This window comes from Orcinus orca, chromosome 8, assembly GCF_937001465.1.
Source record: "Orcinus orca chromosome 8, mOrcOrc1.1, whole genome shotgun sequence".
Lineage (NCBI taxonomy): Eukaryota > Metazoa > Chordata > Mammalia > Artiodactyla > Delphinidae > Orcinus > Orcinus orca.
In genome coordinates, this window is record NC_064566.1 from 10,986,377 (window position 1) to 11,010,960 (window position 24,584).

The 24,584-nt window shown below is 45.7% G+C and overlaps 1 protein-coding gene and 7 non-coding genes across 8 annotated transcripts; 4 read left to right on the top strand and 4 right to left on the bottom strand.

Moving 5' to 3' along the window:
• Positions 1-4,130: 4,130 nt before the first annotated feature.
• TRNAF-GAA (transfer RNA phenylalanine (anticodon GAA)) lies at positions 4,131-4,203 on the top strand. Its single transcript has one exon. It is a non-coding gene; the product is annotated as a tRNA-Phe (tRNA).
• A 3,314-nt stretch (positions 4,204-7,517) lies between these two features.
• TRNAK-UUU (transfer RNA lysine (anticodon UUU)) lies at positions 7,518-7,590 on the top strand. Its single transcript has one exon. It is a non-coding gene; the product is annotated as a tRNA-Lys (tRNA).
• A 2,297-nt stretch (positions 7,591-9,887) lies between these two features.
• On the top strand, positions 9,888-9,960 carry TRNAF-GAA (transfer RNA phenylalanine (anticodon GAA)). The gene has a single exon. It is a non-coding gene; the product is annotated as a tRNA-Phe (tRNA).
• Positions 9,961-10,792: 832 nt separating this feature from the next.
• Positions 10,793-10,865, bottom strand: TRNAK-UUU (transfer RNA lysine (anticodon UUU)). Its single transcript has one exon. It is a non-coding gene; the product is annotated as a tRNA-Lys (tRNA).
• Positions 10,866-15,598: 4,733 nt separating this feature from the next.
• TRNAL-UAA (transfer RNA leucine (anticodon UAA)) lies at positions 15,599-15,681 on the bottom strand. The gene has a single exon. It is a non-coding gene; the product is annotated as a tRNA-Leu (tRNA).
• A 344-nt stretch (positions 15,682-16,025) lies between these two features.
• TRNAR-UCU (transfer RNA arginine (anticodon UCU)) lies at positions 16,026-16,112 on the bottom strand. Its single transcript is given in 2 exon segments — positions 16,026-16,061; positions 16,076-16,112. It is a non-coding gene; the product is annotated as a tRNA-Arg (tRNA).
• A 292-nt stretch (positions 16,113-16,404) lies between these two features.
• On the top strand, positions 16,405-16,477 carry TRNAV-UAC (transfer RNA valine (anticodon UAC)). Its single transcript has one exon. It is a non-coding gene; the product is annotated as a tRNA-Val (tRNA).
• A 5,467-nt stretch (positions 16,478-21,944) lies between these two features.
• On the bottom strand, positions 21,945-22,909 carry LOC101288274 (olfactory receptor 4D11-like). The gene has a single exon (XM_004264161.2). It carries the CDS (start codon positions 22,907-22,909, stop codon positions 21,974-21,976), a length of 936 nt encoding a protein of 311 aa, XP_004264209.1. The 3' UTR covers positions 21,945-21,973.
• Positions 22,910-24,584: the final 1,675 nt, after the last annotated feature.

Sequence of the window (24,584 nt, forward strand, 5' to 3'; positions counted from 1 at the left end):
GGCAGTCTGGGAACTTGATCTTCATGGGAGATGGAAAGAAAAACTGGGCGCGGATTTCCAGATGCTTCGACTTTTCAACAACATTCCAGAGGACCTAATGACCACATGAGTAGTTTTAAGAGCCCCCAATGCTTTAGTGCCATGTCACTGTCAGGGTCCCACCTTGCCATAGGGGAACGGTTTCTAGTGTTTTTGATACTGGGCCTGTTTCGCCTCAAAAAATAAAAGTTCTTGAATTTCATCTCTCTTGCCCATTTAGATTTTCAGGATCTTAGTTAGCTGTTCCGTGTAAGGATTCAAATTCTGTATTTTGAAACATAAGCAATTGAGTATTGATTTGAAGACCTTGGAGAGAAGTAAAGGACAGTGAAAATGCTTGTTCAGTTTTTCTCTGCACAGTTTAGGGAGGGGAGAAGGTGGCCAAAGTGATCGAAGGGGCATGGAGAGGCCTCCGATGAGGGTGAGCGCCAATTCCTGCCCGGAGAGGGGGCCCGCACATCACTGAGCATCTGCTTCTGCCTCCAGAGTGCTGAGACTGGAGCGCTCAGCATTGCCAGGCTTCCGCTTAAACAATCTCAAGAAGTATATTTTACAATTGTCACGTTGAATATGAGGAAAGGCGCTCAAAAAATAAACTAAATAAATTTACTCAAGGTCACATAGCTGATTGGTTAGTCACAGTACTGGAATTCAGAGCTGGGTTGGTTTAACCCCAGAGTTTGTGACCTTTACAAACTTGTGCTCTGTGAGAAACTGGGTTGGAAGGCGGCTGGTCGTTAAGTCATTTCCTCCTGGATTATACATCGTGCAGAAATGCGTATCTCTGTTTCCAGAAGCTTCTTAATGTCGATAATATTATTTTGGGAGTCCCACGTGAAGGAAGGCGCATTGGAGCATTCTTTTTTTTTGGCCATGCCGTGTGGCATGCGGGATCTTAGTTCCCCGACAAGGGATTGAACCCACGCCCCCTGCGTTGGAAGTATGAAGTCTTAACCACTGGACTGCCAGGGATGTCCCGGAAGGAGCATTCTTGAAGTTCAGCCTCCTGGCTCCTTGGTTTCTCAAGGCTCTCATGCCCACAAAATCAGCTATGTTGTCAGGGGTCGTCTTTTCTAGCCTGGTTCCTGGGAAGGCCACTTAGCCTTGATGTTAAGTATCGGCAACGTTTTTTTTTTCTGGCAAGCTAAAAACCACGGTAGTCGACCCTTGACGCTTGTGAGAGCTGCATCCTGCAATTTTGAATCCCGTATGGTATGTCATTTCCTCCAATAGGGTCAGTCCAATGTACCTGAAACTTTTGAATAATCCCTCCTTTAGTCCTTTAATGGGCTCCTGTGACATAATGGGTTGGGATGTGGATCGCGAGGAGTGTAGCTTACTCATGATTCAAAATTACACCCATCAGGGACCTCTGAAGTCCCACAGAAATGTTAAACCTATACATTTCAAAGGTCTGCAAGATAAGTGAAAATCAACCTATAGTAGAGTCCTAAGAGGAAGTGTAGAAAAGTCTAGAATTTATTCACTATAAGGTATATACCTTGTGAAACCCTAAGACTATCAAAATTTAGAGCTTCTAAAAGTTTATAAAGCTTTTGCCCAGTACTGTGCCCTGCCCTGTGGGAGGCATCCCTCAAGCCTTCCCTGGCTTTCCCTTCTGAAGCTCATAAAATAATCTGTGGTTATGTTCTCCTCAGTCTTTCCTCCCTACTGTCTTTTCAAGTAGAGCACTCCTTTTGGGGTTCACAGTGATCCCCCAGGGGAAGGAAGCAAGCTGGCCAGATGAGGCATCTTTAAAGGCAAGAACTAAGGAGCTCAGAATCTTCTGTCAGTGGCCTTGCAGAGGTCACACTTGAGTTTGACCAGGTGATTTAAGAAGTTAGTAAAGAACCAGTTGGCCCTGAGAGAGGTATGGCTAGGAATGTCTCCATTCGTTCATTCATTAAACATTGACTTCCAGCTTGTTACATAACATAACATTAGAGATACGAATGGCAAGAAAGAGCTCAGGTAAACGGGCAATTACAATCTAGTTTGATAAATGGCATGAAAGCACTGTAGAGGGGCAACAAGCCTATAGAGAGTGGGGAGGGAGGGGATAAAGACATGGCAGGGAAGCCTTCTATTCAATACAACTAGGAGAAAGTATCTGAGTTGAGAGTTGCAGGTTTGATAGGGGTTAGGGAAAGGGCACCCTGTAAGATGCTGCATGGATAAAGATGGAGAGCAAAGTCGAGGAAAGCATCCTGCTTTTGGATGGCTGTATGAATGGCTGGAGTTTAAGGTCAAGGAGAGGGCACTGATACAGTGATGGAGAGAGGTAAGGCCCAAGTCATGGAAGTCTTCATATACCACATAAAGAAACCTTGGTTTTCGTTTTCAGCAAGGGAGCCAGTGAAAGATTTGTAAGCAGGGTGATAGGTTCCAGTGTGGAAAATGATTGACAGGTAATCAGATCAATTAAGAGATTGGAGAAGTGAGAATGAAGAGAAGTGCAGGGATTCCAGTATTGACTGGAATGAACAGCACTTGAGTATGATTATTTTTGGAGAGCAGAGGGAGGGAGGAAGGGAGAAACTTGTATTTTTCTTGCTCAGGAAACTTAGAAGGAAGGTGGTAGCAAGCTAAACAAGTCTAGAGGGAAAGATGGGTTCATTTGGGGGCATTCTGAGTTGGAGGAGCCTGTGGAGAGGTTGAGTAAACGACTTAAAACATGGATCCAAATGTAATGGCTACATTTTTGTGAGAACTGAGGAATAAGATGCTGAGAGAGACTGCACATTAAAATCACCTGCAAGTTAAAAGATATATAATCCTGAGCCCCATCTGCAGAGATTCTGATTCAATTAGGGTTAGGGCTAGTGCAATTTTATATATATATATAAACGCAAGGGTCACAAAATTATGAAAAGAGAGGAGGAGGTGGGATAAATCAGCATATTAGGGGATATTATTAAACCACAGCTCGCTTCTCAGAGTTTGAGAGGTCTGAGCCAATTCCACATTTTGACAATGTCTATATGTTTCAAATTTTTTTGTTGTTGGTACGCGGGCCTCTCACCGCTGTGGCCTCTCCCGCTGCAGAGCGCAGGCTCCGGACACGCAGGCTCAGCAGCCATGGCTCACGGGCCCAGCCGCTCCGCAGCATGTGGGATTCTCCCAGACCGGGGCACGAACCCGTGTCCCCTGCATCGGCAGGCAGACTCTCAACCACTGCGCCACCAGGGAAGCCCCTGTTTCAAATTTTTTAAACGTCAAGATGAGATTACAAAAATTGAGGTATACTTTAAATAGGTTTAGCAAATCAATGCTTTTAACATACAGATACAATGACTCTATGTATACTTCATCAGGAGGTAACATTGAAAATTGACATTTGAAATCTTTACAAATGGCCTTCCTGTCTGTCCTCTTGCATACACTTCTTGAGACCACTTTGACAATATCTGAAAAATTCAAAATGTTCATGTATTTTGGCCTTGCGATATCTGCCTTCTCACAAGAAAAACAAATACAAAAGGATAGTCATTGCAGTATTGTTTTTAATAATGAAACCTAGGGGAAAAAAGTCAAAATGTCCATCATTAGGTATTTGATTACATGGATTGTGTTATATCCGTACAATCCGATATTGTGCATGGGTTAAAAAGAATGAAATAGGTCTACATACATAGCTGACATGAAAAAAAAAAAGTCCATGTTTTATTTTTAACTTTTTTTCTTTTTTGCGGTACGCAGGTCTCTCACCTCACTGCTGTGGCTTCTCCTGTTACAGAGTACAGGCTCTGCGGCTATGGCTCACGGACCCAGCCGCTCCACGGCATGTGGGATTTGCCCGGACTAGGGCACGAACTCGTGTCCGCTGTATTGAGAAGCGGACTCTCAACCACTGCGCCACCAGGGAAGTCCTCCACGGTTTAGTTTTAAATGAGAAAAGCAAATTGCAGGGTAGTTAAAACAGAGAAAAGTAAAATTATTTATCACATCTAGCTTATAAACAGAGGCCTTGCCTCATCACCTCTAATATTTAAGTGTCTACCTCCAGCTGAACCTATATCCGAATCCTTTTTTGCTGCAATGGAACAGATATTATTTCATTATAGATATGAGGAAAACCTCTTCCAATGAAAGCCGAAATAGCTCAGTTGGGAGACCATTAGACTGAAGATTTAAAGGTCCCTGGTTCGATCCCGGGTTTCTGTGACTATCCTCTTCTCAATAACGTGTGTACTCGTCTACCCCTCTGTGAGGGGCGGGGATCTCAGGCTGCTGCCCAGGTCTCACTTGAGCATGGATGATAATGTGCTTGGGTGGATGCGGAAGAACAGACCAGTTTTCTTTCTTTTCTCTGGGAAGGAGGAAACCGTAAAGGGATTTATGTCTTTGCTTTTAAGCTGCTCTGTGTGGCTGCTCTGTGTGGCCGGCGGGCTCTCCCCACACACGGTGCGCCGTTCGCTTTCTAATTCATCCCAGCCCGCCGGCTTCTTTCCCACCACTTTCCAGGAGCTGCCGGTGTTGGACTCTCTCTCCGCTGGGACGGGCGCGCCGACGCTCCGCAGGGGGAATTGGCGCTCATGGAGCCACCACGTGCGGGGCGCGGGGCTGCACAGAAAGAAATCGTCGATTTCAGCTTGGGGTTTAACAATAACAAGGACAGCTTTTGCTGACGGTGGCGGCGGCGGGGTGGGGTAGGGTTGGAATTCCTTTCTGGTTTATGTCTACACTAGCGTTATCAAATCAAATACAGGACGCCCAATTAAATTTGAATTTCGGAGAAACAATGACTATTTCTAGTATAAGCCTCCCAAAGATTGGCATGGGACATAATACACATTCGTTATTTTTCTGAAATTCAAATTTAACTGTATTTTTATTCGCTAAATCGCAAACCACTATTGTACATCATATCCCCACACATCTCTGGATGCGCCCCTCCACCCCACACCGCGTCCCCGGAAAGATACTCAGAAACTATAGTCAGGACGACGTGGATTTCAGAAGAGACTGGTAATTTCTTATTCTCATCTCTCACGTTTCAAAATGCATTTGTGTCCATCAGCTAATTTGTTCTCACCACCACCGGACAAGACCTTGGTGGGGATCACCAGGAAACACCCCAGGAATCAGCCATCTCACCTGGTCCCAGGCTTCCAGAGCTGTCCGCTCTGGCCTGGGATGGGGGTGGAGGAAAGGGAGATTTGGAAGCTGGAATGAATCTTAAAAAAAAAAAAAATCGGGCTTCCCTGGTGGCGCAGTGGTTGAGAGTCCGCCTGCCGATGCAGGGGACGCGGGTTCGTGCCCCGGTCCGGGAAGATCCCACATGCCGCGGAGCGGCTGGGCCCCTGAGCCATGGCCGCTGAGCCTGCGCGTCCGAAGCCTGTGCTCTGCAACGGGAGAGGCCACAACTGTGAGAGGCCCCCCCCCCCCAAAAACAAAAATCGTGTTAAGACGATGAGCCACTCCATTCAAGGCAGTGCAATGGAACACACGCTCAGGGAATGCTTTCTTTTCTGCCAGCTCCCAGGCTGGGACATGGGGAGAGAGGAATGAGACCTAGTCCTCACATAAAAGGCAACATGGAGAACTATTGCTTTTGGACCTATTATTTGTCCTCCCCTTTCTGTTAATCTGTGCCAAGATGCCTGCTGATGAGGGGCTTCAGCCCCCAAAACTTTGCGCTCTTGGGTTGAAGGATGCATTTTGCTTAAGGGACTCTGAAAAATTCAATGATCATCAAAAGGAAGGAAAACAAAATAGTGGATGAATAGATCGGGCAGTTCAAACTTTGCATGATGTATGTCGGCACGTGTGATGGTGAATTTTATGTGTCAATTTGGCTAGCTATGGTGCCCAAATGCCAGTCTAGGTGGTGCTGTGAAGGTATTCTTTAGATGTGATTAACATTTAAATCAGTAGACTCTGAGTAAAGCACATTACCCTCCATAATGTGGGTGTGCCTCGTCCAATCAGGTGAAGGTTTAAGAACAAAGACGGGGGGTTCCTGATGAAGAAGGAATTCTCAAGACTGTAACACAGAAAGCCTGCCTGAGCCTCCAGCTGGCTGCCCTGCTGAAGCTGGACTCAAGATGCAACATCAACTCTTACCTGAATTTCCAGCTTGTTGGCCAACCCAACAGATTCTAGACTTGATGGCCCCTACAATGCCCTGAGCCAATAAAAATAAATAAATAAATCTCTATCCACCCAGACAGCATGCTTTAAAGTGTTACACACAGGTAAGACGGAAGGGTGAGATTTTTATTATTGCTCCCGAGGAAAAAGTGCTCTGAACGAAGGTCAACCACCTCGGGACCATGAAGGTGGGCACCATACTCCTAGGAAATGTTGGGCCTTTGCCCTCAAAGGGCAAACCCTTCCCAGTTTCCAGCCTGAGGAATCCCTTTGGGAAGTATTTGGATACACGCAAGAAGCTCCGAGAAGAATATAGGTGTGTCTGCCTGCATCACCAAGCTCGCAAGCCTGGCATACGCCTACTCACCTTTCAAGGCACGGTTCTAATGTCTTTTTTTCCTGCCAGGTTCGGCTCTACCCACCTTCTAGTCATTCCTCGGTGTTACCAAAGTATATATTCCTCTATTAAAGCATTGATTACACGGTCCCAAAGGTCTGCTACCAGCTCTATAGTAGCTCCACAGTGCAGGGGAGGAGACCAGGGATGGTGCGGGTCACCAAGAGCTTCCCCGGTGGGATGGAGGTTAAGCTGAGTCCTCAAAAGTGCTTTGGGCGGACGAGGGGGAAGAAGTGAAAGGGAGGTTGCATTCCAGTTAGAGGGAACACCGTGAGCCAAGGCCCAGAGGATTGAAAAGGTATAGCGGGATCTGTAGTACGAAAATAGTGGCGTGTACGCTTGAGAAGTGGAGGGAGGTGGGTTCAGCCTACCCAGAGTGGGGTGAGCGCGCGTGCGCAAAGGCCAGGCCCGTCGGGGCGGGGCTGGCGAGGGTGGCGAGCGGGGCGCGGGCGCGCTCTTAGAGCCCAGGGCGGTGGTGGCTGCCACCACTTCTGGCTGGATCCCAGATCGTCTCTTTCAGCTCATCCGTTTCGTGGGCGCCTAGGGTGGGAACAAGGAACTGCGAAGTGGCGCTTCTCGGGAGAAGTAGCAGCTTGGTACCTTTAACACTGACCTGTGGTCTCCGAACCTGTGCGCTTTGGGTTTAGGGCAAGGAATCGCGGAGGGGCGGGGACAGTGAGTAAGCGGCTTCTCCTCCCTCCGCAGGGTTTTGCAGAAATCAGGATTCACGTTTGCCGAGGGGTCTCTGTATAAAAGAGGACGCGTTCTGTTTTATTTGAGAAATCTGTATTCATCTGCCAGAGAACGACTTAATCACCTTTCCACACTCCCCACTTCGCCCGCCCGGCGCCGTGGGATCTCTGGACTGGAATTGGATTGAATCACACACAAAGGAGGAGTCCGGAAACTCATCCGGTATCCCGCCCATTAGCTGCAGCGCAAACGATTACATGGCTTTCACTCACCGGAGTGAAAGACTTTGCTGTGAGCCCGGATAGCTCAGTCGGTAGAGCATCAGACTTTTAATCTGAGGGTCCAGGGTTCAAGTCCCTGTTCGGGCGGAGTTTCCTTTTTTAACAGGTATTTTAAAAGTGAGAAAAAAAAAAAAAAAAGTGAGAACTAGCTTTAGGAGCCTCTGATTTTTAGCCGGTTGCCTTTGGAAAAGGGAGTAAAATGTGGAGCGTGTACCCTGCGTTTCCAACCACTTCCCGGGGGTAAAAGGCAGGCAGACACCACGGGCCTTTGTGCAAAGACCTCCAGGAGATTCGCAGTGCATCGCTGTAGGGTCTAAATAAGCTGGCTTACTCGGCAGCCGCCGACTGGGCTGCTTGGTCTCAACTACTGCTGCAATTAAAGAAAGGGGGACGAAGCCTTCAGGAAGTCGCTGGGGCTCCCGCAGTCGCCGCCTCCCTTCGCTCTCCGTGAGCGAGCCCTGCAGACCCTCTCTCTCGGGTTCCCTCCCTCTGGGTGCCTGAGGATTGTGGGACGGATCCCGCACCCTTCCACTCCACCTTGCTACCCTTCTAGAGAATATTTTTTGCGCTCTGAAAAGGAAGAGATGCCATCTAGAAACTGAAGCACCAGGCAGGGCAGCTCCCCCTCCCTACCGAGGTCCAGTCTCTCCGCTAACCCCCAAAGTGTGACCCTGAATCCAGGGAGAAGTTGAGGTTGAGAAGGCAGCTTCTGCTGGTGGGAGAAGGAGGGTGCCTGCCGGGAAAGAGTGCGTTTGAGGGGCTGGAATGCGAAGCGTCCTGGAGTTCGAAAAACAAAAATGTTAGCTCCCACTGACTACAAATTAATAAGGACAACATTTGGCTCCTGAGAAGTTTTGAGGAAGTCGGGTTGTGGACACAAGAGCTCAGGCATGGATTCACCAAGACTAAACTAATCTTCCCTGTGAGGTGAAGGGACCAGGTACATCCTTGCCTACCTGGAGACTGAGCCTTTCTTGCTTCTGCCAGGCAACAGAAGAAAGTCGATCTTGAACTCATTAACAGGATGGGGATGTGGGCTGATTGAGTCAGCTGCCCTCTTAGGTGATGGACTATGGTACCTAACGTACCCAAAGGACGCTGATCGGTGGGGCAGGGCGAAGGTGGGCATAGAACTCAAGTGGGAGGCAGGGCCTTCACCCCTTCACCCTCCAAGCTGAATGCCTTACCCTGTGCCTACACAGACCCACAATTTTCTTCTCTCCAAAGCACAGCTTCCTCATCAGGAGCAAGGGAATGATAGTAACAGCAAGCACCCCTCTCATAAACCGGTGCTGATTAAATGAGGTAACAATGCATGCAGCAGTGCTTAGTAGAGTCTTTGCCCCAAAGCGAGCATGCAGTACGTTGCAGCTATTATTATTAAAGAGCTTTCAGTCTAGGGAGGGAACAAAAGACACACTGAAACAGGTAAGAAACCATTTCAAAGAAATGTGTTCCCAATATGTGAAAATCATGAACCCGTATTCATGTGACTTGTGTTGGTTGGTATGTGCTGAGGCGACAGCAATGGTCACCGACCCAAGGAAGAATGGGATTCTTTCTGGAAGGAAGTGAATCATGGCACTCAGGTGGCGTTCCAGGGGAACAAAGTAAGGGAGCTGAGGCAAACACTCGGGTTTTGCCTCTTCTTCCTCAGGAAGTCCCCTGGAAAGTGAGCAAGTCCATTTCTGGCAACCTTGAAAAGTGGAGTCTCTTTGCTCCGATCATTTCCTGACTGAACAAGAACACACCAGGTGGGGGAAAGGAGAGGACAAGGGGAGGAGAGCACTGAGACCTCCTGGCTCTTTCCTCCTTCCTGTCCTCAAGTTCACTCCCTCTCCCTTTCACCAAGGGGTGAAAAGTGAGAAAAAAGCAAAAAAAACAAAACGCCAAAAATTAAAAGGAAAAGACAAATCAAAGTCTCTCTCTACCAAGACCTTTCGAGCTTTGGAGCTGAATAGCTCTGCTTCGGTTCTGGATGATTTGAGGGCAAATTAGTTATTTCATTTAAAAATTATCGTATTATATCAACCTTAAGGCAGGGGTGGGGGGGTGGGGACTGAACTGACACCACGTAGAGGACGTGCTGGGCACACAGTAGGCACACAGTAGGCACTTAGTAGGCGGCTGTCTTTCCTCTTATTAGGGTCCTGGGGAGACGTAAAAAAAGCCTCAGGAAGACAAGAATATGTAGCCTGGGACAATTTCCCCACATTGACAGAAATTCTTTTTCTCACTCACTGCCCTCGGAATCTCAGAGCTAAAATAAGATGCAATTTGGAAGGTGAAATTGGGAATTGGAAAGGTAGAGATGAAAGAAAGTCTTAGTTTTTAAAATTTTTTTCTTAAGTTTCCTTAACAGGGTCGAGAGAGCCATCGTCCTCGCCGAAATAGCTCAGTTGGGAGAGCGTTAGACTGAAGATCTAAAGGTCCCTGGTTCAATCCCGGGTTTCGGCAGAGTTTTTGCTGACTCATCATTGGACAGGACTGGAGTCTGGAGTACCTTCCTTTTCTTACAGTGTCTCCCATGAAGGCTCACCTCCCTCCCCGATCCCACACACTGCGAGGATCCTAAGAGCTTAAACCTCGTAAAGATATCACAAATCATGGAATGACCTGGACCCAGTCCACTTAGACTATGTGTCGGGTGTTTCATAGTGTGATGACCACCACTTCCGGTCTGCACGTAGAAGGTCTTGAGTTTGATGCCAAGTAGAGTTACGCTGGGCTTGCAAGCTTTTTTCATTGACGACAAACATGAAGACTTTAAAAACGTCTGTCTATACACGCAAGTCAGGGTCCTATCAGCGTGTTAGAAATTTGGTGAAGAATGGTTCTCGGCGGAAGATGTGATTTATAAGCACGTGTGTTGACCTGAAATATTTCTTGGAACCCCAGTCTTCTCACCGTGCTTTTAATAAACAGTGTGTGAACTATTATCACTTAGTGCCAAAATTTGCACATTTACTGCCAGGAGCATTACCATCCGTGACTCTGACGATGTTTATTGATGTTTCTATATAAAATAATACATGTTAGTTTTAAGGAAAAAATATCTGAAGACAAAGTATCTATCATACAAGGTTGGAAGAGAAAAGACGGAGGTTGGAAGAGAAAGTTACCAGTTGCTTTCCTCACCTTTCACTTTTTCTGCAAAATCCACCTTTGGTCTGGCCTGGGTTGTAAACTCCAGGAGGGCTGAATCAAGTGTGTTCTGCATAATCTCACAGCTGCTCAGCGAGAGTGGTGTGGACACACGCTCAAATTTGTTTTAGGAGTTTAAAATAACCGCCCGCACAGGGACTTGAACCCTGGACCCTCAGATTAAAAGTCTGATGCTCTACCGACTGAGCTACCCGGGCTCGGAAAAGCAGCGTGGATCCTAGTCTATCCACAGAAAATAGACCACGTGGCCCTATTCTTTTCCTATTCGATTAAAATCCTGAGTCTTTTTGTTGATTACGTGAGCGGTGAAACTGCAAAATCAAGGTCGGGAAGGCGTTTGGCGGAGGAATCTTTTCTGATCCCATTACAGAAAGACTATCAAGAAAATAGACCGTGCTTCCACGCCAGCAGCGCCCCCGCCCCTCGCATCCTAAAGGGAACATCCCAGGAGGAATTCTCCAGATTTAGGACGTCTGGATTTCTAAATCCAATCTTGGTCTGTGAAGAGTCCCGGAGGGTCTTGCGGGTGGAATCTTATGAATAATTGATTAGGTCTCCAATCTTTATTAGTCAGAACACATCCAGGACCAAGACCCGGTCCTGGTCCTCAGTGGGGCGGGAAGGCACGCAAAACAGAAGTCAAGCGCTTTGATGGTGGGAAGCAGGTCAACGCCAAAAGTAAGCGTCCTGCCAAGTATTCAAGCGGGAGGTGATGCCCGGATGAGCTACCAATGGTGACTGGGGCCCTGAAGGCTTGGGAAGAGAATTTTGAGCAGAGGGAACAACAAAAGGAAAAGGACCTTCGCCAGGGAATCTGAACATTTTCCTTGAAGCTCCCATTGAAAGGTTTGGATCCGGCTGGAGTTTATATTTTTAGGAAGTCCCATTACCCTGGCAGCTGTGTCCTGAATATAACTAATGTGGACACACAAAAAACAAAAAGTTTCCTGCCATTTCAGTAAACAGCCCATGTTGCCTACCATTCCACTAAACAACGAATGTTGCAGCCATCCAGCCACCAGCCACTGCACCTTCCCTATTGGTGCGCCCAGAGGGGAATTCAGGATGGAGAGAAACAGGATACTGGCCCTAGAGAGTTAAGATGCATGTCAAAGGAATAATTTCAATATACCCAGACCCTTGCATCTTCCCAAACTTAGAAAAGCACTAAAATAATTAACTTGAGATGTCTGTTTTGTGTGTGTGTGTGTGTGTGTGTGTGTGTGTGTGTGTGTTTGGCAGTAATCATTTGATGTTCAACTACATGGTTTTTTTTCCCAGCAAAAAATCCTATATATCCTGGCCCCTCCCTTACCTTCCTGGAACAGTTCTTCAGAGCTGAGAGGCCGATTCCCTGGCTATATAGTCTTCAGTAAGGTCCCTGAATAAAACGAAACTCTCAAGTTTTAGGTCGTGTGTTTTTTCAGTTGTCGCTAATAGGCGCATTTTTTCATTACTCCTGTTTCTTCATTGCCATGTTATTCATTGAGGCACTGGATAAGATCCCTTGAAAGGGAAGGGAAAGGAATCCTATGGGGTAGAGCCTCATAACCATTTTAGCTGCCCTCGGATTTCAGAGACGCTCTGAACTCTGTTGGGGAAGGACAACGTCTGCAGTCTTTTATGGAGAAATATATCCGTGTAACCGAGCAGGACCCTAGGGGGCCTTCCTGAGACAGAGACCCCGAACCCCACCTAGTGTGCTCCACCTGCCTCTTGTTTGTAGAAAAGCTTTCGTCTCCCAGGCCTCCCAAGAGTCAGAAAAAGCTAGCTCAAGAGGTAAGGATTGGAAGAATGTGAACACATAGTAACAAAAGCTAGCAGTTGGGCGAGGAGAACTGGTAACAATGTAAACAGGTCAGCCATATAAGAGTCACAGAATCTTTAGTTCTTCCCTGAAGGACATAGACAACAGTGTCTGATGCACATTCCTGAGTTGTTTTGCAGATACTAAAACCACCACCAGAGGGAAAAAGCTAACTGCATGATGACCAGACCGTAGCCTCGACACAAACTGCTCCATCTTGAGCAGTACTGAATCTATGGCTTGCATACGTCCAGAAATTCGCCTCAAGGAAGTGGAACCAAACCGACCCTGGAGTTGAAGATTAACTGTGCTTAAAACGGGGTGATTCCGACCAGACCACCGCATGAATCATTTTGAGATGATTATCGGAGCTGTCTGTGCTGTTCTGCACATAGCCCGCACACCCCTGCAACTTCCTGGTTTTTCCCTATAAAACCCTTTTCCCTCTAACTGGCAGCTTGGAGATGGTTTGGGGGACACTAGTTTGCTATCTTCCCAGGTTGCCGGCTTCCTGAATAAAGCACCAACCCTTGTGTCTCTTGAACACTGACTTTTGAGTGAGATCAGCTGAAACTGAGCTCGGTTCCGGCTCCGGTTGGTAACCTCAGGAACTATGAACAAAGTTTAAAAAGTAATCCACTAGGGAAAGATAGTCACGTTATGTTAAACAAAAATGACAGAAGGTGCTAAACCATACGTATGATATAATATTTGTGGAAAAGTCAAACGATGTGTATATGAATATATATCCTGTAATTGTATATATAATTAATTATATATATTTGTATATTTGTTGCTTGCATATACATAAGAGATGTTTAAGGGTAGAAAACAATCTGATAAAAATGACCACCTTTTGAGGAACGGCAATGAAGTGTGTGAGAAGAGTCTCTCACTGTTTCCTTTACATACATCTGTATTATTGCATTAAAAAAAGCATGTATTGTTTTCAATAATAAAATAAATGAAGAAGAAAAAAATTGTCAGTTAGATTATTCCATCCTTCTGAGATCACGTAGGCAGCCCTTTAGACCAAAGCATCCCTGATCCTGTGTTTTCTACAGATCCCAGCAAAGGAAGGTGAAAAGAAAATTTCCTTCCCAGTAGAGGCACCCTCCATGCTTCAGGGTTTTGGAGGGGAGTATCTGGTGTTGGGGAGGAAGGACTTTTTTCCTCTATCCTTCTTAGTTCTGGCTGGTCTAAGAATTAAATTGACAAGACAGATTAACAGAAGAAAACTAAACAAAAGTTTAATAATATGTGTACATGGAAGGGACCCAGGAAAATTAAGTAACTTGCCGAAATGTCTGAAAACCTCACCTTAAATATTATCTTCAGCTGAAGCCAAAAGAGGATGTTGGGGATAGTGATTTGGAACCTCAAAGGGGAAGAAGGAATTGGCATGAATATGGAAAAGCAAATGTTTGGTAAACACTGTTTGCTGGGCCATGCAGAGACCATGGGACACAGAGAGGAATGTTAACACTTTTAACACTTTTAGACTTTGCTAGGTTTCTCCCTGTCTACCCACCTGGTTCGTACTATAGTAATCTATGGTGATAACTCCTTTCCTGGAACAGATCCTTCATCTACATTCTTTAGGCAGTTAGGGAGAAGGTCCAAAGTCAAACTTTCTTCCTGAGTCTTTTGGGCCTTGATTGTTTTCAGCTCTAAACAATCCGCATGCCAGAGAGACATTTTGGGGTGGTAAACTTTGCTCCCCTACACTGGTATTGAAAAATCACCAATGAATTAGGTGTGCTTTTCACAAATGAAGATGTAGATCCCTAAGAATCATATGACATGGCTGGATTTAGCCAAGAAAAATAAAAAGATTCTCCCCCCCGGAAAAAAAAAAAATTGCCTGTAAGATGAAGCCAATTCTCTGGGGGAGTTAGTGAGCCTTTGGTCGAACCTCAGCTTCCTACAACAGTTCTGTACTCAGCTTTGAATGTAACGCAGGAGAGCTTGAAGATTTGTTTCCTGTTCCCCTAAGGCAGACTAGATTGACAGGCATTGAACCCTGAGAACAAAAGTCTCAAACTGTGTATAATCGAGTGTTAATGGTGTGGAACTGGGCTGCTTAGCGTAGAGACAGTTAACTGGAGCTGTGTGTAATTTCATTTAACAAACTATCCTGTTTTTTTTTCCTACGCACCATCCCTCCATCCCTCCGTCCGCCATCTTGAAATGCCCCCTCTTCCCACTTTCTAAGTTCTTTGGTTTGGGAAGTTCCCTCTGATCCTTAAAGACAGGGATCAGAACTTGCCGCAGAGATCTCTGCTTGATCCTCTCCAGAGGGGGTTGGGTCCCGAGGACTCTGAGACTGTCCGTATTGCTGCTCCCACCACAACCTCCCTTCAACACCTGTCTTTCCTCCTAGAATGTTTCTGCTGTGAGGACAGGACTTCTCTGTGCATCTCCACTGTTATCCAAGCAAGCTCTCAAAAACTGCTGAATGAATGAATGGACAGTTGACTGAGGGCCAGGGTTCAGGGAAGGCTTTTCGTGGAGGAGGAGGGGGCAGAACTGGTCCTTGGAAGTTTTTGTTTGGTAGAGAGAGGGGAGAACATTCCTGTCAAGGTGAATGATTTCCATAATCAAATGGAATAAGTTTGTCCTGAAAAAGTTCTATGCCACTCTATCGTGCCACCCCACTTAATTCTTTGTAAGAGCTTATCGCCATCTGAAATCCTCCTGTTTCTGAACCACCTCTTCCCTCTGTCCCTCTGTCCTGTAAGTGCTTCTGGACAAAAACCTTGTCGGTTAAGGACCTTCTATTTTTTTTTTCTTTTCTTAATGTTATTTTCTGTTTGGTTTACTTTCTTTTCTTTCAAATCTTTGCATTCCCACAACCTCAGCGTTTAGAACGGTATTTGGCACATAGCATGATCTTAGATAATCTCTATTTCAAAAAGGGAACGTTTTTACTGCGCAATGTACCCCTCGCCCCCTCCCCTACAAAGTAGTATAGTTTCACGCAGACGTTTACTTTTCACCTTCCAAACCGTCGGTTCTGAAGCTATTGCTACACTTTCTACGTCTGCTATAATCTTTCAGATTAAGTCCTCAGGAATTCGGAAAAAATGACGCATGTCATGTTCAGAAAACCAAAGCGACTTGTACCAGAAGTGGGGTTCGAACCCACGAGGATATAAATCCATTGGATCTTAAGTCCAACGCCTTAACCACTCGGCCATTCTGGTATCCGCCAGAGTCATCCTTATTTTTACATAACCAGACTAATACTGAGCTACGAAAAGTTGCACAATTTAAAAATTTTATGCCTTATGTAAAAGAACAATACGGGGATGGGGGGGAATGGGAAACTCGGTAACTTTCATCATATCCTGTGATTTCCTCATGTCCAGTCACCAGAAACTGGAGCCACACGAAAGCGATGAAGACTCAAGTAGCAGGATTCCTAACACATTCACGTCTGAGGACACCACAGGGTACTGGAATGGGCTCCTTTTCAAGGTGGGCGAGTCTCCTCGGAAATCGTAGGTAATGTGTCTTCCTCCTAGCGCTTTCCTTATTAAAACAAAAGCGACTCTGGTGGGACTCGAACCCACAACCTTTGAATGCCTCCATCTAATCTAGAAGTCCAATGCGCTATCCATTGCGCCACAGAGCCCGACGAGTCAAAAAACCTCCGCGTTGCTTACATCAAGGCAGGAGCGGCGTCTGTCTGGGGGACAGTCGCCGGCACGTCGGGTCACGCTTTCTTTCTCGGACAAACTGGGAAGCCCGCGTCGCCAAGGAGAAGCGTGGATGGGCATTGCGCTTGAAAGTCTGAAATCTGTTTGAAAGTTTCTTCTCGCGAGCGATCGCCAGGCATCAACTCTCAACTTCATTACACATCGGGAGGAAAGTCTTTGTGTGAATAAAATGTCTTTATTGTATCCTGGCAGGACAGTGCAGCGGGAGGTTCCATAGTGTAGCGGTTATCACGTCTGCTTTACACGCAGAAGGTCCTGGGTTCGAGCCCCAGTGGAACCACGGCACGGATTTAACCTTTTTCAGGTATATTTTAACGTTTCTTTTTGCCAGCCGGAACTTGAGTTTTACTCCAGGAAGTGGGAGACGCTGCCGTTTCCAACCGGGCTCCGCGCTGCGCCCCGAAGCGCAGGCTAGGCTCCAGAGGTGCCCGCGCACATCGGCCACCAAGGCTGCCCTCTCGTGGCGCCACTAGGGAGGTGCAAGCGGCCCCGCCCTGCTCAGGTCATCGCGCGTCTCTGCGCCTGCGCGCTCCCGACTACCCCCCCCCCCCCCCCGCAGTTCCGCCTCCAGGTGCCTGGGTAGGAGTCCGGATCCCGCTCCTTCTAAACCCTGCTTTGCCATCTTTCACTGTTGCTGCCACCACTCAGTTAGGGGTTATCCCGAAGGTCACCTCTCTCCTTTGTTGATTACTTCCAAGTCCACTGACCTCGTACTTCTATTTAAATTTAAAAAACTTTTTGAGAAACTATATGCTCATGGTGGAGAATTCAAACAGCCCCACGTGTTTTACGGTGCTGTTTCCCTCTGGCAAAGAATTTTCCTTTGACTAAACTCTAGCTGGGCTCCTCTGAGCCCTCCTCTCAACTAGCCGGCCTATAAGACTTGAAAAAACAGTTAACACTAATATAGTTTTTAGCAGCTCAAGGCTGCATCCCTAAAGTGACTCTAGTTTCAGTGAAAGTGTCAGCCTGAGAAAACTGAATGCTGCCGCCGCCCCAGCCCCATTTACTGTTTGTTCCAGCCAACAGCTGAATCTGGGGGCCCGGATCAGCAGTATAACTGTACTTTTTCTTTATAAATCACTTATGATTAGTGTACAAAGGTAGCGTTGCCAGAGGTACTGCTCCACCCCAACAATATTCTAGAAATCCTTCTATTTCCTTCTTAAGCCTTCACTCATCTTTTCACTTCCGGTGTTTGGATATATCCTAATTCTTTAGTCTGTGCTTTTTGATGAGCGATTAAATTGTATTCAGTCTTACAGACGATACCGTAGTGGAATTCCTTGGTCATCGGTTTTGGGGTGGATCACTATGTAGAACAATAATAGCGGAAATCTTGAATAGTCATTATTATCTAACCCATTTTACAAAGGACTAAGAGGAAGCACAGAGAAGTTACGTAATGGCCCAAGGTCACACACTGGCCCTAGACAATTAAGGTGCAGATCAAAGGAATGATTTCAGTAAGCCCAGACTCTTGCATTTTCTCATACATAGAAAGGTGCTAAATTCATTAATTGAGATGTCTATTTCTTTAATCACCAGTACTCTTTTGATGTTTGACTATGTTTTTTTGTTTTTGTTTTTTTTTTTGCAAAAACTCCAATATATCATGGCTCTCTCTTACCTCTTCAGAACAGTCCCTCAGAGCTATCTGAGCGGCTGTATCTCAGGCTTAAGTCCTCGGTAAGTCCGCTGAATAAAACATAATTCTCCACTTTTAGGTTGTGTTTTTTTCTTTTCTTTTTTTTCATTCGACATAGGTTTTGAGGCTTCGTCTTTGGAAATAAAAATCTCAGTTAAATTCTTAAACGTCCGCCAAAGGGAGAATCATGGAAAAGGAATAGGTCCCTCTAGTGGTGAGAAGACCTTATGAAACATTTTGCTCTGTAGACACTGCTCCTAGATTTAAGAGGTTCTTTGAAATACAGCTTCCCAACATCTCCCAAGGTGGGAGATGTTGAACATTTAGCCAAAACGCAAATACCCTGTGTTAGAATCCATATGTTAAAAGATTGTTGTCAAGCAACACGTTCTCATTACATGGAAGGAGAAGGAACACATTTTCATGGGAAATAGATTTTAATGTATACTGCTTCTCTCCAAAGTACTGTGGTCTTTTAGGAACCCAGTAATCAATTAATTGTCTCTTAAAAGTAAGTGTGTGTGTGTTTGTGCGTGTGTTTGTGTGTGTATGTGTGTGTATCCTGGGATAGTCTCAAAGTAAAAAGTGTGTATACATGTGTGTGTGTATTTTTTTTTTCCTGGAACTAGTCTCTTGTGAATCCTCAATTCACTATTTGCCTCTAGAAAGTAAAGATTAAGTACTAAAAGAGGTATGTGAGGGCTTACCTGGTGGCGCAGTGGTTGAGAGTCCGCCTGCCGCTGGAGGAAACACGGGTTCGTGCCCCGGTCAGGGAAGAATCCACATGCCATGGAACAGGTGGGCAGCGGAGCCTGTGCTCCGCAACGGGAGAGGCCACAACAGTGAGATACCCGCGTACCGCTAAAAAAAAAAAAAGAAGAAGAAGAAAAACCGTATGTGGAAGGGAAGTTTTTTGGTTTTGTTTTTTGGTAATAAAAAATGATTCACAAGGAAGAAAGTAGGTGCTACTGTTGATAAAGGAACATACTAGTTATGGCAGAATATGATTCTGTATTCTTTGGTTCCAAGGGAACCTTGAATTGTTTTTGACGTTTTTGTGACATGGGTAATTAGGTACAAAATTCAAGGCTGAAGTCAAAAGTGTGGTGAATGATTTTAATTCTAGGTAGGAAGTAACAACCACCCCAAAGAAGCAAATGTAGATTTTTCAAAGATCTTCCAACTTTAGTAAAGCATCCATGAGTCCAGGATCAGACATGAGCAAATGTGAATTTCGTCAATAGCGTCTGCCTTGTGTTGCCCCTGCCACCTTGCTGAAGCGTTCCACCCTTCTGTACCTGGGTCTCTGGGCTACCTTTACACCCCGGACTTGGACTTACCTCCCTCACATGCACCCGCTGCAGCTTTCCTGTCCTACATCTCTTCCACTCTGGGATGACACCTGGTGCCTTTGGCTGCGCCAGTAGACCACCTGAAATTAATCCCTAGTGAGATAATACTGAGAATGGATTTAGAGATTTGACTTCCAGTGGACCTTGAGACTCATTATATGCTAATTGTAATATATTAGCATCTAAATGACATGCCCACAGGCACCGTGACAGTTCTGAGGCCAACCAGGAAAGACCAAAAAGTGGGCGGTGGCCCAATTCCTGGAAGTCCCCGCCCCTTCCCCAAAACAGTTAGAAAACCCCTCCCACTCATTAGCCTTTGAAATTACCCAGCCAAGGAACTGCCTGGTGGTCCAGTGATTAGGATTCCATGCTTCCACTGCAGGGGGCATGGGTTTGATCCCTGGTCAGGGAACTAAGATCCTGCATGCCAAGGCCAAAAAAAAAAGAAAGAAAAAAACGTTACCCAGCCCATAAAAACTAGCGACCCCATATTTGGGTCCTCTCGCCTTCTGAGATGGCCCACACTCTGTCTATGGAGTGTATATTCCTCGAAGTAAATCCACTTCTTACCTATCACCTTGCCTCTCACTGAATTCTTTCTGCGCTGAGACATAAAGAACCTGACTTCAGCAGGTCCTGAAGCCAGGTGTGTGATCTCAATTACAAGATAGTGGGTTCGCGTCTGGAGCCTGTGCTCCGCAACGGGAGAGGTCACAGCAGTGGGAAGCCCGCGTACCGCCAAAAAAAAAAAAAAAAAAAAGATAGTGGGTTCAAGACCCGATCTGAGTTTTGGCAGGGTTCAAGTCTGGCGGGAGTTGTGTGCTTTCAGTGGCATTGTATCTAGCTTGAACCCCATGAACTGTGTCTAATTTATGAAATATCCCGCGAACAGGAATTTCAGGGCAACACCAAGGGAGCAGCAGTAGGCAGTGATAGAGCTGGTTGGGAGGGGCTGGATTTTGGAGCAAGTTTCCCTTGTTTGTGTTTCCCTCCTGAATCCCTCTGTGCAAATGGCTCTTTACTTCCCTTACATCTGTCCATCAGACATGGCTGGGAGATTAGACTGGGATATAACAGGCCAATCAGTACTTCCAGTCCAAATTTTAGCTGACTACAGTTTTCATCTATTTACTCGACAAAAATAATAGGTTGCCAGGAGACCCACTGGAATTTATTTATCTATCGTTTCTATTCTCTTAATGCGGAGGCTCTAAAGAAAATGCTAGAAAGAGGAACGAGGAAGAATTTAGAATGGGCTGATTTGTAATCTTCTAGACAATCAGTCCCTGAATAATGGAAAGTCAGTTTATTCTTAAGCCTTTGCTTCTTGTGAACCTGGGACTCAGGCACATTCTAAGCGAAGCAGACAGGATAGGGTTCCTTTCTCCCTTGAGGGCTGGCCCAGAATAAATGGCAGGAAAATGATGCTGAAATTCTTAGAGGTACAGAAGCCTTATCATATATACTCCTCGGTCAGATAATGACAAGAAAGTGTCTTTCGTGACATTACAATAGAGGATAAATTTTTATAGACGAGCTTGATGCCCTCAAGTCCTGCCTGAGGCAACAGGAGTAGTCAGACATGCATTTAGCTAATGGTCAGAGATCTCAGATCTAGCCTTGCCCGAGCCATTTATTAGCTATGAAAACTTTGAAAAAATATGAACGTTATCTCAGCTTCTGTAAGGGAAACCCAAAGGCTTCCTTAGAAAAACAGAACTCATATCTTCCACGGTGGGCAATGGAAAATTTCCACAAAGGGAGGGGTGGCTGGATTTTATAGCCTGGACTCCTGGTCCCTGGAGATCGTTTTACTAATTATTGCTTGGGCTGCACACGTGGTACAGCCACAACTCAAGAACTGAGAGGTAATCTTCTCTCAGACTTCATTTCCTCACCTGTAAAGTGAGGTGTTTGAGTGATATAAGCTTTAGAGTCCCTTTCAGAGCTGACAAGTTACAGACCTGAGACTCTAAGTTGCTGACAACCACGCCACGAGACGGTTATTTCAGACCATCCTTATTAGAGGGTTCTGCTGTAGGGCAAAGGGAAGACTCTGGCCTCACGATGGGCTGTTGATTGGGGTTTTCTATTGTGTTGTGAGAAAATACTTTTCAATTCTGACTCTTCCAATCTGGACTTCACGGCGTCTATTTCTTTTTTAAAAAATAAATTTATTTATTTTTGGCTGCATTGGGCCCTCGTTGCTGTGCACGGGCTTTCTCTAGTTATGGAGAGTGGGGTCTCCTCTTCGTTGTGGTGCATGGGCTTCTCATTGCGGTGGCTTCTCTTGTTGCGGAGCACGGGCTCTAGGCATACGGGCTTCAGTAGTTGTGGCCCGTGGTGGGCTTAGTGGCTCTGGGGCATGTGGGATCTTCCCGGACCAAGGCTCAAACCTGTGTCCCCTGCATTGGCAGGTGGATTCTTTTTTTTTAAATAGTGATCTTGGGGTCTTATTTATTTATTTTTGGCTGTGTTGGGTCTTCGTTTCTGTGTGAGGGCTTTCTCTAGTTGTGGCAAGCAGGGGCCACTCTTCATCGCGGTGTTCATGCCTCTCACTATCGCGGCCTCTCTTGTTGCGGAGCACAGGCTCCAGACGCACAGACTCAATAGTTGTGGCTCATGGGCCTCGTTGCTCCGCGGCATGTGGGATCTTCCCAGACCAGGGCTCGAACCCGTGTCCCCTGCATTAGCAGGCAGATTCTCAACCACTGCGCCACCAGGGAAGCCCGGCAGGTGGATTCTTAACCACTAGGGAAGTCCCCTATGGCATCTATTCCTTTTTGTAAGGCCCAAATCTCCTCTTCAATCTTTTCATGGCTGACTTCATCTCCTGGTTCCTCAGGGTGTAGATCATGGGGTTCAGGACAAGAATGATGACAGTGACGGTAATGGAGACAGCTCTGTCCATGGGGAGGGCAATGAAGGGCCGGGCGTAGACGTAGATGCAGGGCACAAAGTGCAAGGTCACCACCATGATATGGGCTGTGCAAGTGGAGATGGCTTCTCTCCTGCCCTCCCCAGTGTGAGACCTCAGCATTGTCAAGATGACTGTGTAGGACACAAGCAAGAAGATGAACCACAGTGTAAAGATCAAGCCATTATTGGAAATCATTAAGACCTCAAGGGCAAAGGTGTCGGTGCAGGTGAGTTTGAGGACCTGGGGAACATCGCAGTAGAAACCATCCACAACATTAGGTCCACAGAAGGGGAGTGGGAGTAAGAGGGAAATCTGCACGATGGAGTGGACGAAGCCCCCCACCCAGGAGGCCACAATAAGGGCAGTGCATCGCCCCCTACTCATGATAGTCACATAGCGCAAGGGCTTGGAGATGGCCATGTAGCAGTCAAAGGCCATCACAGAGAGAGAGAAAACATCTGCCCCACCGAGGAGGTGGAAGAAAAACATCTGTGTGGTGCGACCATTGAAGGAGATGGTCTTTCTCGTTGTAAGAAGGTTTACTAGGACCTTCGGAACAGTGATGGAGGAGAAGCAGATGTCCAAGACAGAGAGATTGCAGAGCAGGAAGTACATGGAGGTGTGAAGGCGAGACTCACAGGTCACGGTGACAATGACGAGGAGGTTTCCCATCACGGTAGCTGTGTACGCCAAGGATAACAGAAGAAATACGAGCAGGCTCAGCTCCTGGGGCTGGGTCAGTCCTTGAAAAATAAATTCTTTCACCCTGGTGTAATTTCCCTGCTCCATCGGGTCATGTATCTTCTTCTTCTTCAATCACCTGGAGAGAAAACAGAAAATAGAATATAGAAAAGGTATCATTAGAAACAAAAGGAGTGGGAGTTATATGACCAGGCTGCCTTGGGGGTTACTTTTATGATTATTTTTCTTTTGGGCAGGGATGCCTACAATTCTATCTCTAGTAGATGGCATTTTCTGAGTTCTCTCAGAGCAAACCAGAGAGTGGGTTTCCAACGGGTGTAATTAACTGAAGCTCCTAAATCAGTACGTTATTAAATTCTTATTAAAAATTTTACAGGCTTATCATTTTCTAGATTCTATATGCCTCTTAAAAAGTCATTGAATGCTCTGAGAAGTGAAGAGACTAGTTTTGCTTTTGTTTTCATGCACACTCATGTATCTTATTGTTAGGAAGTGGGAAACACACGCAGGGGAAAAATATAAAACAGTCTGTGGCGCTAATGGAGGCTTATAGTTTCTTCTCTCATCTTCTTCCACAGGAGACCATCTGCTTGGCATAGTCCGACCAGATTTTCATGATACCGGTGATCAGCTCTAAATTAAGGCCAAAAAACCAGTTTACGGTTTACTGTCTCCCTAGGATAAATAGCTTTGCAACAGCTAAGACAATTTAATTGAGTAAATCACTGTTTCTTTCTTCTTCTTTCTTTTTTTTTTTTCCAGTCTCCCTTCTTTTGGTGTCTTGTTTTCCTCTGATTTCCATGGCCCAAGATTGGGACTTGGTAACTGATAGCTATAGTCCCTGCTCTCCATAATGCTCTTGGCAAGAACTTCACCCTCCAGGACACTGGACAAATGGTTTTCCTTTCTCAGGCTCCCTTCCTTTCATCACTTACATTTGTACGTCACTCCTTGCCGCCTCAGTATTTGTAAAGGTTTTAGTTTTGCACAAAGAGCAAAGATGTTAGTATCAGCAGAACTGAATTTGTGTGTGTGTGTGTTTTAAAAGTTTATTGAAGTATAGTTGATTTACAATGTTGTGTTAATTTCTGCTGTACAGTAAAGTGACTCAGTTAAACATGTATATATATACATATATATATATATATGTATATATACGCTTTTTCATATTCTTATCCATTATGGTTTATCACAGGGTATTGAATATAGTTCCCTGTGGTATACAGTGGGACCTTGTTGTTTAATTCTATATATAATAGTCTGCATCTGCTAATCCCACACTCCCACTCCATACCCCCTCCCCAAAGCCCTGGCAGCCACAAATCTCTTCTCTATGCAGCAGACCTGAATTTGATAGACTCTGTCACTTAATTGGTAGGTAGCTCTGAGCCTCAGTTTATCATCAGTAAAAATGCGTATAATCATGTTTGTTTTACAGGATTGTGAAGCTTAAAGAAACTTGTTTAATTCACTTAAACTGAGGTCGGCACAGACCACCTTTCCGCTGCGTATAGCACAGTTAACATTTTGCAGAGCCAATCTTTTATACACATTATTTCAGAAATGCTGACAAAAATACACTTTTTTATTCTTTTCTTATAGAATATGATTCTTTGAAATAATTGCAACTATTATCAAATCTAGCATTTCAAAAGCAGGTACGTTTCATACAATGGGATATTATTCAGTGATAAAAGGAAATGAGCTCTCAAGCCAAGAAAAGACATAGAGGAAACTTTAGTTACATTACTAAGTGAGAGAA

Bases quoted from the DNA above. Each gene is read 5' to 3' on its own strand.
- LOC101288274 (XM_004264161.2), bottom strand. From the start codon at position 22,909: ATGGAGCAGGGAAATTACACCAGGGTGAAAGAATTTATTTTTCAAGGA.